Below are 12,614 nucleotides of genomic sequence, written 5' to 3'. Positions count from 1 at the left end.
AGGCTGTGTCTAGACCTCCCACTTGTTTATTAAGAGCGACTCGGTGCTCTGATGGTGATTGAAACCGCTAGAATCGATCACACTGACAGCAGAAAGTGAATTATGATATCAAGCATTTGTGTCTGTTATTATTATATTTATTATGTTTTATCTGATTTTAAGATTTAATCACAATCGCTTTATTGATTCCAATCAGACTGTGAGTACCCTGGTGATCGGAGATGCACGAGTTTCAGGACAATTTTACTGTAAGGCTGAGAACGACATTGGCAGCGCCCACATTACAGTGCCTTTCTATGTTGATGGTAAGTAGGTCACCAGAATACAACAAGTAAAATGTAATAAAAAAAAACCAAAACATTATAATCACACAGCTGCATGCAGAAACACATTAGTTCAATTACAAAGCACACTATACCATGAGCTCTATGCTTTACAAATGATCTGTGTGCACATCGCACGCTGTAATGAACTGCAAGAACAGGAAAGGAATTCACAGATTGCATTGTGCAATAAAGAAACCAGAGGGGGGCATTAATTAAAAACATCTTCCACTGTAGTTGAACAGCTTCGGGGCGGAAGAGAGGCAAACAAGTCCTGAGGCATATGGAGTGCTGTACATGGCATGCATTTAAAAACATCATTGAATAACCGCATTCCTGCTCCTGCACCAGCAGGTCATTGCTCTTTCTTCATGAGCCTGTGTGTGCAATAAGGATTTACTTTTTATGTGCATGTGAGCAGTTCCAAATGTTCCCAAAATGAAAATCAACTGAGACAGGTATGTAATAACAGTGGGGACGAGGTGTCACCGTGCACAAGCAGAGCTCACTTTGCAATAAAGTGCATCACCTTTCCTAAAAAGTTGCATGAATCACATGTCCTGAAGGGTGGAGGACTTCTTTTGGAGTGGATGCCAAGTACCAAAAAATTATTCTCCCAGGGTGGGAGAATTCCCAAGAGGAATCCCACTCTCTTTCAAAGGTGAGGAAAGCAGAGAATGATGGAATGCTGCTAAAAAAAGAGGACAGGATTGTAAAAACAGCTGTCTTCTCTTACGGAACAGAGAATGCTTTCCAGCAAACTGAATAAACAAGCGCATTCTGTATCCCCTGGGGCACATAGTCAGCCTCGCTCGAGTTGGATCACTGCAGAAGCACCATCAACATGCTTCTAATTAATAGTGATGAAACAGGAAATAACAGGGAATTTGACATTCTGGGTCTTCTGATAAGTACCTTTGTGTCAAAAACTGTTGTCCTAATTAGTTTCTCTGGCAATTTGGATAATTGCACGCATGTAAACGGATGTAGATGCCATGTAAATGTAAATGACTAAATATGTTGTTTTCCATGTTCCTTGTCACACTAGATCAACCTGAGAAAATAACCACTGAACCTCAGAAAGCGATTGAAGGGAACAACGTCAACCTGACCTGTCGGGCAACCCGTTATCTCTACACAGATCTACAGTGGTTGGATTCCAGGAATCAAACAGTCACTTCCAGCGTGTCTAGCCTCCAGTTCAGTCGCTACTCCATTTCCCTTTCTCTCTATTTGCACAATGTGTCTCAAAACAGCACTGCAGGTTACAAGTGCCGAGCCTACAAGCTCAACAAGAAGGCTGAACTCAAGGAGGCTGTACTTATTTTGGATGGTAAGTTAGAGCTATATATGATTCCACTTTTTCCTCTACGAAACAGTGATAGCGCCAATAATCCAAACTTTTTTTTTATTTTCCTACAGCCAGGAGAAGACCGTGGCTGAATCAAAATCTGACTAGCCAAGATGTGAACAATACCAGCACCCTGAGGCTGGTTTGTAACGCTTCAGCAGTTCCTCCTCCAAAAATCATGTGGCTGAAAAATGGTGTTCCACTAGAAGAAAATCCAGGTACCACTGAGAAAAGTATCTCATATGTTATGGCTTTCATAAAGAATCTTTTTGTTGTTGTTTTTACAGTTTTTGTGACCGGGTTGACATATTAGAAGAAGATGAATTAAGTGCAGTCTACTGACAAATTAAAGGTTTTATCCTGTTAAAATTGTGTAGTCATTAAACTTGCCTTTGCACTGCCACGAGTTTTCAAAAAACTTCCAAAGTTAAAATTCTGCACTTCTTTTCGGCTGTTTAACTAATAGTTTGTGCGTTTCAGGTATCACACTGGGCGAGGACGGTACCCTGATCATTGAGAGGGTCAAGAAAGATGATGAGGGTCTGTACGAGTGTATAGCCAGCAACACTGAGGGTGTCCTGAAAACAAGCGCTGTGGTTACTGTGTTTGGTGAGTCAGTCATGGAATATTAACAATTAAACATAAAGAAATTTCCAAACAATCTGACCTGCTATGTTTACAGCACTGGATTGTCAGCATAAAATGAAACTTGCAGATCAAAATAAGAGCATTGCTCATCAGGAGAGTCAAGCATTTTCTGCATGCCCTGTCAAAACATCTCTGAGACCCTCTTGGCCTCTTGTTTTCTTGTCATCACTACAAATAGCTCTGGTCAGACTTTAGTGAGAGAATTCTCCCCTGACAGAAAATCTGTGGCTGCGAGGAATGCCAAATGAATTCCTTCTTGAGTTTTATGATCATAGCTTTGGCTTGGAGCCATCATGTAGAGGACACAACCCTTGTAAAGTGTTAAGAGGGCCACTAATGAGTTGAAAATGATTGACTGCTACAACCACCAAGGCACTGGAAACACGTAGTAGATAATTGGAGTAGAAGGTCATTAGAAAATGTAAAAAAGTGGGCCATCATGCAAGTCATTCCATCCATATCTGTGCACTTTAGAATTAGCTTAATCGGCTATATATATATATATATATATATATATATATATATATATATATATATATATATACATATTTCAGCTACAAGCTACATGTGTGCACTGCCATGATTGTTTAGTCAAGGATGGCTTGAAATAAGAGCCGGAAAAATTTTGTGTAGATTTGAGAGACGTGAGTCTGTAGTGTGGACATGGATGGTTAGAAAAGCCGTGTTTAGATGAAAACACTACAGGAAAAAAGTGTGGTATGCATTCTCCAAGCAAACCACCAATGCTAAGCGTGTTTCCACTTCCTTTTTATATACAATCCCTGAAAGAGAAGTTGGGAAGAAACAAATAAACAAGAGTGAAAGAGGTTGAGATGATATAAAGGTTTTAGTCAAAAGCCGTAGTCTTTATTTGGTAATTTGTTACAGATTGTTTCTTTTTGGTCATAAATCACCAGACCCTGCCAATATAATATGACGCATGTGAGATCACAAGAAGGCCACAGTTTCACTTTTGCAAAGGAGGTCTGGTATTTGACAACAATTCTTCTCTTTCCAGGTGATGAGGCGAAGCCAAATATTGAGGTCATAATTTTGGTGTGTACTGGAGCTGCAGCAACGTTCCTCTGGATCATGCTTATTCTTTTCATTCGCAAGCTAAGGAAGGTAAAGGACTACATTATGCTTTTTCTTACAAGCAGAGTGAATCACTCCACAAAATCAGGGGAGTGGCATTGCACTTGTGGTATTTTACACTTCCTCCTTTGTGTTCTTGAAGGCAGCTATTTTGGAAATGACTGACTCATGTGTGTTGTAAATGCTTTTTAAGTGAATTATCCTTTTAGCTGGTATTGAAGATTTTTCTTTGTCATGATCGTTGGGAAATAGTAACCTTTTAGCTTAGATAAAAGAAATAATTAGAACATATTGTACTTGACTAAAGAAAAAAGACTAGAGGAAGAACTTGTATTATTTACTACTTATTTGCCGCTTAAAATAACCTAAAACATAATGTTAATGATAACATTAATTTTTCAGCAACCAGCACATTATAAGATGGGTCCATCGATCATCATTGATCCCGATGAGTATCCACTCGAGGAGCAGAATGATTTTCTTCAGTATGATGGCAGCAAGTGGGAGTTTCCTCGTGATCGCCTACAACTAGGTGAGTAATCCTTAGTGTCATCAGTGTTTTGAAAGAAGTTTCATCATTAAATATGCACCATCTGGACACTTCATTAGGTATAACTTGCTAGTGCTAGGTTGGACCCCTTTCCTGTCCATACATGCCTTTATTCTTTGGTTCATATTGACATTTTGGCATCACACAGTTGCTGCAGATTTGTCGGATACTCTAGTGGCACTGTTGTAATCAGCTCAGTGGGCCTGAGATCTGGTGACGGTGATCTGACTATTCCCATCTGATCTCCGACATCAACAAGGCATTTTCTCCCAGAGAACTGCTGCTCACTGGATATTTTCTATTTGTCAGACTATTCTCCATAAACCCTAAAGATAAAATCCCAATAAATCAGCAGTTTCTGAAATATCCATCTGAGACCAACAACCACGCCACATTGAGAATTGCTTAAATCCCCTTTCTTCCTCATTCTGTTGCAGAGTTATGAACTTCAGCCGGTCATCTTGACCATGTCTAGATGCCTAAATGCACTGAGTTGCTGCCATGTGATTGACTGATTAGATACTTGTATTAACAAGTAATTAAATTTGTACCTAACAAAGAGTCCAGTAAGTGTAGATACAGCAGATCATAACAAAGCAGCAAATTTATACATAGCCCGTCACCTCAGGATTTTTGAATATGTTGTTTTGCTTTCTGGAAGTTTTATGTATGCAGGTTTGGGGCCAAACTGGAAATCTTCCACAGTCTACTCATCAAAATGACATTTAAACAAAGACAGAGCATCAGTATTAAGTCTCAGTTAAACATCACTGTTTGTGTAACATCTTGCCTTTAAGATTTTAGATTGAATTTTAATGATGACAAAAATGTATATAAAGGTTATCAGTTAGTATTAAATCATAGACAGAGCTACATAAGGTACAATGAATAGGTGTAACCCCTCTCTGCAGCTGGTATGTAGGGTTATCAGTGAACCTGGCTATCATCCGGTCTCAAGTGAACCACAAATCCTCACAGAAAAACTGTCAGAGCTTCAGCAGGTTGCTTTAATTATAGAGCCTGACAGAAAGTTCTAATGCCTTTCCACTTATCAAAAACCTTCTTCCTTTGCCAGGCAAAACACTCGGCCATGGAGCTTTTGGAAAAGTGGTCGAGGCTTCTGCTTTTGGGATCGACAAGCTCTCAACCTGCAAGACTGTTGCAGTCAAAATGCTGAAAGGTAGGATGTCCAAAAACTTCACTGACCTTTTATGTTGTGCACATTCTTACATAATTTGGCCAATCTACCAATAGTGGTGCAATGGTCGTAGTACTTGCACAGGCCGGCAGTAAAGTCATCGTTTAATGTGCAGCAGATGAATGTTGAATATCTGCCACTTCTGCATAAGATTTATTTCACATGCATTACACAGACTCATAAACTACATCACCATACACAGAGTTAATGTTTGCATGGTGTTATAGCTCAAAGCAAAAAACATCCAATGCCGGTTTCTTGCAAAGTGCATGTATAGTAAAACCTCTCACGCTGACGGGAATTGGGAATTGGATTTGATCAGAAGTGTCCAAGTTATTCGTGTGAATTTTTTTTTTTAAAGTATAAGAGACAAGCCCAACATGAGCAACAAAAATATGCTCATGTGTTTATTTGACACATTTTAGAGAGTCAAACATTTGGAAATCCTCCTGTGTTCAGTCTTTATTTGAAGCATTTACAATCTCATTCCGACATCTTTCCAAATGTTCACTGTAAATATTCAAAATGAAAACAGGAAGCTAAACAATTTTGGCTGTTATTGCAAAGCTATTTCATTCACCGCAGCGAATGCATGAATGGCACATGTAATTCCCTAAAATTCTTTCTTTTTGGCAACGCTATAGAAGCAATTTGCAGACCTATCAGTGAGTAGAGATTTGGGGAAGATGTGTTTGCAAGAAGGAAAAAATAGGACCACTGGGTAGATGTTTTGCTCTTTCTTATCATTAATCACTACTCTTCATAAATCACAGGTTCACTGAAAGGAACTAATGCTCTGGCTGTTGTTAGTCATAGGTCAAAGTTAATGGAAAGCAGCAGGTTTTCTCAGATTGGCCATGATTTAGTCAGAGAATCTGGCGGCTTTGGTTTTGTGGTTGGTCATTGGAAAAAAAAGCATGGTCTAAATCTCGATTCTCATAATTCAATGTAAACTCATATCACTGAATAAACTTCTCAAACTCAGGTGTGTAATGTGAACACTTCCCCTCTTATCTCTGTAATTATTTTGGTATTTATCTTTCAAGATGTCGTCCAACAAAAGCTGTTTGATATAACTGGGCCTAAAAAACCCTCCACATAGCTTTCTCTCTTGTTTCAATACTTAAATTGAATTAAATTAAATTGCTCCTGTAATCCCAGTTTTTTAGCCTTTTCCCCATAGTAAAAAACTGTGAACATAAACTTTCTGCTTGCAATGTATTGTGCAAAACAATGCAGTTAATATTTCTGTATACCACATTAGATTTTAGAGTAGTCTTAGGTCTCAGAAATTAAAAAGTAAAATAGATTTCACTGTTAATATATAAATACAGATAATAAGTTGAATGCACTTAAAAAAAACTCTCCACTCTCTGTTTTAGTTAAAAAAACATGTGTATGCTTACTTGTTTTTCACATGAATTTAGTCAAGCTGGAAGTTTCTAAAATTAAAAGGCTTACGAGACCATTTACTTTGGATGTTGAAGCACCAGCTGATGTTTACACTCGTTACAGGAGGCGCTACATCAAACGAGCGAAAGGCTCTGATGTCAGAGTTAAAGATCCTGATCCACATTGGCCATCACCTCAATGTGGTTAACCTGCTGGGAGCCTGCACGAAACCTGGCGGTGAGCATTATTACTGTGATTATAAAATATATAGAAGCATTGTCTTTTTAAAGGATACTAAAATACTGCCAGCTTCGTTAGGTTTAGGATTAAGTTGGCATCTGTTTTTGACCCTTGTTTTTATTCCCGTAAATAATAATCAGAGGAATGATTCCATCTTTAACAGGACCGTTGATGATGATAGTGGAGTTCTGCAAATATGGAAATTTGTCCAACTATTTGAGGGGCAAGAGAGACGACTTTCTCGTCTACAAAGTGAGTCTCCATCTGTACAGTATCGTCATTTTTGTACAGAGAGTAACTGTTTTTGCAACGCTCTTGGAATGTCTCCTATTTTGTAAAGATAAATTCATTGTACCTTAATGCAGTGTGATTATATTCCACAAAAATCTGATGCGTGTAAAACTTATAATTGAATTTCCTATTTATAATGAAACCTGTGTGTCGATCAGAGCCCGGATGGTAAAGTGGTTTCATCCGGATTGGGCTGCGAACTCAGCGAGCTGATGAAGCGCCGCTTGGAGAGCGTGGCCAGCACCGGAAGCTCCGCGAGCTCTGGTTTTATCGAAGATAAGAGCTACTGTGACTCAGAGGAAGAGGAAGAAGGTAAAAGCCAAGCACGTCTTGCTTCCCTTCAACCCCCGCACTCCTCTCTCCTCCCCACTTGTCCCTCCTGCTGTCCCCCTTCTTCTCCCCCTCCTCCTCTCACCTCTGCTCCACCCCTTCTGCCCAGGAATGAAAGCTCCCATCAGATTGTTTTTCAGTCTGAGTCTGATGGGACATTTCCTCCTCCTGTTCAGCAGTACAATCAGTGCAGCAGGAGCGACTGTCACCCCACTGAGTCTGGGGAGGCGTCTGTTTATTTCCTCTCCTGACCCCGACTATTGCACAGCTCTCTGCCTTGAGCTCAGCACGTCAGCCTTGTTGTTTCTAATGTGTTATTTTGGGTTTGATTAGCTGTTTACTCAGGTGGAAGTGGAAGAGCTCCTTGTGAGTTCCTCTTGCAGCATGCTGCGTCCATAACTACACGTTTCACCTGACATCTGAAAAATAGGAGGGCGTGTAATATTTTTTTCTATCACTCGTCTATAAAGAATGTTTTAAAGACAGAGTGTGGAGGAGACATGTATGTGTCAGGATGGATTCTTAAGATGGCGTGTTGTAGTCCAGGGCCTTTGCAGTTTCTCCCTTGAGAGACGTTAGTGCTTCATCTTATCTGATTTATTTGACAGGTGTGGAGGGCTGCTGATAACATTTCAAAACACTAAGCAGAGGAATAGGATTGTCTTAAAGTTAAAGGCCAGAATGAATAATCACTCTGACTGGGACTTGTTGTTTTCTTTCACAGAACCTGAGGATTTATATAAGAGAGTTCTGACACTGGAAGATTTAATTTGCTACAGTTTCCAAGTTGCAAAAGGCATGGAGTTCTTGGCTTCACGAAAGGTATTTTCTCCCTCACAACAGAAGTCAATGCATTTCATTGTTAACTTAACGGTTTTATTTTTAAGCGTGCCCACTGATGTTTAAAGGATGTACGTGTAGAACTCGTTTATTTTTCAGCTCATTCATAGTTTTGGAGAACAGGATGACACTGATTAGAGAATGAAGCCATTGTTATAAATAATCTACAGAAGGAGTCTGTATATAGAAAAAAGAATTTCCTATTGTAATATCACTGATGGCTTGACCATATGTTTCCCCAAATGCAGCGTAGCAGTGAATTCAAACTTGCAATGTTCAGAAAACACAGTTTTGCAGTAAAAATCTCACTATGTTTTTTGCTGTTTTTTTAATAGTGCATTCATCGTGATCTGGCTGCACGTAATATCCTGCTTTCTGAGAATAATGTTGTGAAGATCTGTGATTTTGGACTCGCAAGGGATGTCTACAAGGACCCAGATTACGTGCGCAAAGGAGATGTAAGTTTATTAGGTTATTAGTATCATTATTAGACCACACCAAAACAGTGAACTACTGCTACTACTGAGAACTACTGAGAAACAAGAAGACTTGATACATTTAGGAGTTGTTTGAAATGTGTGTTTATACTCCCTAGTTTTCCCAGTGATGTAATAGTGTGGTGTAATCAGTGTTCACATTAATTTTGGAGATATCCACAGATGATAGAAGGTAGTATATAATCTCTTTTCTAAATACTTGTGCACAGGCTAGACTGCCGCTTAAGTGGATGGCACCTGAGGCCATTTTTGACAAGATCTACACAACTCAGAGTGATGTTTGGTCCTTCGGTGTTCTCATGTGGGAGATCTTCTCTCTGGGTAAGTGTCACGAGTCTCTTACACAGACATGATAGCTGTTTTACAGTACAAGAAAACCAAACCCAAAGCTTCTTTGTGGGAGAGACTGTTACAAATGATTATTTTTAAACTCAAAATGAAACTGTGAAGAGGAATTTGTATTTTGACGACTTGCAAATAACAGATCACAGTTGGTGGTTCTGAGTAACGCGTGAGTTGCATAAAACTTCTCTCTGGAAACATAAGTCACCATATATCCTTAAAGTCAACCTATTATATTAAACATGGCCAGAGTTTAAAATTATAAAGTCATATGTACATTTAACCCCTGTAAACCTAAATCTTGGGCTTCAGACTGCTCTAAATGCTCAGTTTCAGATAAAAGTTGATTTACAGGGATGTTGGCCTTGAAGAAAGTAGAGCTTAAAAAAACATGTTGGAGATAGTGGATGAACTGAGTGACTGCACCTAGGCACCGGCATAGGATAAGTAAAGATTTTCTTGAACTCTGAATCCTGCAAAGTTACCCGAGTGCAGTCCAAAGGCAAAAGTATTTAGACAGAATTAGTACAAAAGGTCAACTTTAGGCAAAAAATCTACAAACAAGGTAAAATGGATTTGACTGGATGCCAGACAGGTTTTAAATAGGCCTGACAACGAGTGTCTTGATGGGTCAGATTTTAAGCAAGAGGTGCAACCTAACCTAAGGCCTAATTGATATGTACTCAAACTGTATTTTATTTAGTCAAAACCAAAAAGATATTTATTGGTCACTAGCAAAAACATTTCAAAGGCAAACACAACAAAGATAAATATCAGGAACAAGTTGAATTCAGCATTTAAACAGTATTGAAGTGTTGGCAGTATTTATAGCTGTATGTCATTGTTTGCAACATTTTATGAAACTTATAGCTAAAAAAATAGATTTAAAAGGCTATTAAAAGGCTGAGTTATTATTTGTATTTCACATTTACACTTTATGTATCTAATTTAGTCTCGTAATCCTCACATATTCAGGGCTGGCAGGCCAATAAAGCATTCGTCTCTGTCATAAGTCAAAACTGTATATGAGCAGTCCTGCACATACACATGGATGGATGGATGGATGGATGGACGTTTAGCATGATGTTCATCTTGATAATGGACTTGATTAGTGCCCCTAGCTTTTACAGCCTCACCAGATGTCCTGGGTAATAGCTGTCTTATTCCACTGTGTAATTGTGCCTTTGGGACAAAGGCGTCTGGACTTGCATTGCCAGCCTGGACTTGCATTACAGTTTTCCTGGCACTCATGCAAAAAACAATCAGGGCCTGTGAATATTATCACAGGCATGGGACATTAAAACAAGTGAGCGCCCCTTATTCAAGCAGTCTGTTTCAACCCAGCTGGCAACATAAACTCACAGTAACCAAGCAGCCAGATCAGTGTAAAAGTGTGCCCCTGCTGTGACCACTCCAGCCTTTAAGGCAGCGTTGTGCGTTGGTCCGTGATTGTATGAGAAACCTAGTGCTAGGTGTATATTTGTATCTTTTCAGTGGAAAGCATGCCGATGTCACAATGACACAGTTTTCTTCCCTTTATTTATTTTTGTCTTTTTTACTCTTCCTCTTTCACCACCTTATCGCCACACTTTCCAAGAAACACTCGCACATCTGGGTAGTGTTAGCTGAGCCTTACAAAAATAAATCAAGAAACAGGGACACAAAATGAGCAACAACAAAAGAAAGTCAGAGAAATAGATCTTTGCAATAGTGCAACTTGATGTCTGGGGGTTAAATTTGACAAATTGGAGCTCTACAGTATACTCTCTGTTATTTTATGAACCAAAAGTTTGTCAGTTCAGTTTTCTGAGTTCATGTATCCAGATTGTTAGTACAGTATTGATGCCAAACAATGTACTAGGTCTCTCATACTACAGGGTGGGCCATTTATACAGATACACTGTAATAAAATGGGAATGGTTGGTGATATTAAAGTCCTGTTTGTGGCACATTAGTATATGTGAGGGGGCAAACTCCTCAAGATGGGTGGTGACCATGGTGGCCATTTAGAAGTCGGCCATCTTGGATACAACTTTTGTTTTTTCAATAGGAAGAGGGCCATGCGACACATCAAACTTATTGGTAATGTCACAAGAAAAACAATGGTGTGCTTGGTGTATAAAAATCTACAGAATAAAGTTACGTTGAAACCAAGCACACCATTGTTTTTCTTGTGACATTACCAATAAGTTTGATATGTCACATGGCCCTCTTCCTATCCGGTTGTTCAGTGATGACACGACGAATCCTACTTCCGGGCCTAAAGTAGTCTGCGTTTAATATGGCTTTTGTGTTGTTAACATGTTTAATGTTATGTATTTTCTTCTATTTGATCTCAAAAAGCTCCTAAAACAGTCAGTGATCACTGTTGACCTCCCTCGGCTTTTATTACCGCTAATCATTTATTTAAGCTCAGTTTTTAAAACCTTAGGATGTAGCTACAGCCCAGCCCATGCAGCAGTATATGAATGACTAACCTCGTATTATGGATGGATTATCTCAGTTGTTCTCCTGGCTGAAATTTGGTCCTTTTACAGCATCCTGCCATGTGATTACATTTGATCCTGACCACCGAGAACACTCACGTTAACTTTTATCGAGTGGAAAAAAAGTTAGCTTGTTTATATTATGCTAACATAGCTGTGTCGCTAGCGGTCACGTAGCACATCATTATATACCAGCTAGCCCAACTTCAGTCACCCTACAAACGTCACTGCTGTTTAGTTTTCTGTCTTCATTTATGTTGGAAGTGATAACAGAGCTGTACGTTTTAATTTGTTTCCAAAACCCCGCAGTCAGGACATGCTATATTGTATTTAGATAGAAGGTAGCGAGCTAACTCCCTGCTAACTTCTAACTCCGTTAAATGTCATAAATTCCGTTTTCATGGATGCCTGAATGTTAAACTCAATTGTTACACCTGGTAGAGCAGAACGCTGATCATTTTATTAAAGATGAAAGACTTTAGACAGTTTTTCAACTCTCAGTAATGCCATAGTGATCGTTTGATATATGGACCTGCAGCGGAGTTTAGGTCCAGACACGGCTAGTGACGTCAGACTGAACAACCAGATTGAAAAAACAAAGGTGGTATCCAAGATGGCCGACTTCTAAATGGCCACTATGGTCACCACCCATCTTGAGGTGTTTGCCCCCTCACATATACTAATGTGCCACAAAAAGGACTTTAATATCACCAACCATTCCCATGTTATTACGGGGTATCCATATAAATGGCCCACCCTATAGATTAGACCGATAAATGCTGATTAAAATTTTAAAGAATATAAAAATACCAAAGTATACTTTTTTCGTAATAAAACCAACTAAATATAACTTAGAAGGCAAGAGCAGTTTACAGTATGATATAATGAAATGGGTATTTTATTGCAAACTTTGCACATTAACGATACGTATTACACATGAATCAAATGTGAAATTCCTTCTATTTTACTTTGTAAATACTATAACAAAAATCCAGTCATGTACACTAAAAATATTTAGGTTAAAATTGTGC

General features: G+C 39.0%; 1 protein-coding gene across 1 annotated transcript in view; it reads left to right on the top strand.

The window, feature by feature from the left end:
• kdrl (kinase insert domain receptor like) overlaps positions 1-12,614 on the top strand; it is a 44,071-nt gene that overhangs the window by 18,753 nt on the left and 12,704 nt on the right. The window contains exons 12-24 of the mRNA XM_004545633.4: positions 197-305; positions 1,372-1,656; positions 1,746-1,892; positions 2,155-2,283; positions 3,341-3,447; positions 3,820-3,949; positions 5,043-5,147; positions 6,681-6,794; positions 6,961-7,049; positions 7,247-7,400; positions 8,143-8,240; positions 8,594-8,716; positions 8,965-9,076. Of these exons, the coding sequence (XP_004545690.2) occupies positions 197-305; positions 1,372-1,656; positions 1,746-1,892; positions 2,155-2,283; positions 3,341-3,447; positions 3,820-3,949; positions 5,043-5,147; positions 6,681-6,794; positions 6,961-7,049; positions 7,247-7,400; positions 8,143-8,240; positions 8,594-8,716; positions 8,965-9,076 (1,702 nt within the window). The remainder of the gene's footprint in view (positions 1-196; positions 306-1,371; positions 1,657-1,745; positions 1,893-2,154; positions 2,284-3,340; positions 3,448-3,819; positions 3,950-5,042; positions 5,148-6,680; positions 6,795-6,960; positions 7,050-7,246; positions 7,401-8,142; positions 8,241-8,593; positions 8,717-8,964; positions 9,077-12,614) is intronic.

Source organism: Maylandia zebra, linkage group LG2 (genome assembly GCF_041146795.1).
Source record: "Maylandia zebra isolate NMK-2024a linkage group LG2, Mzebra_GT3a, whole genome shotgun sequence".
NCBI lineage: Eukaryota > Metazoa > Chordata > Actinopteri > Cichliformes > Cichlidae > Maylandia > Maylandia zebra.
Note: the sequence above shows the minus strand (reverse complement) of the source record. Positions and strands in the feature narration are given on the sequence as shown.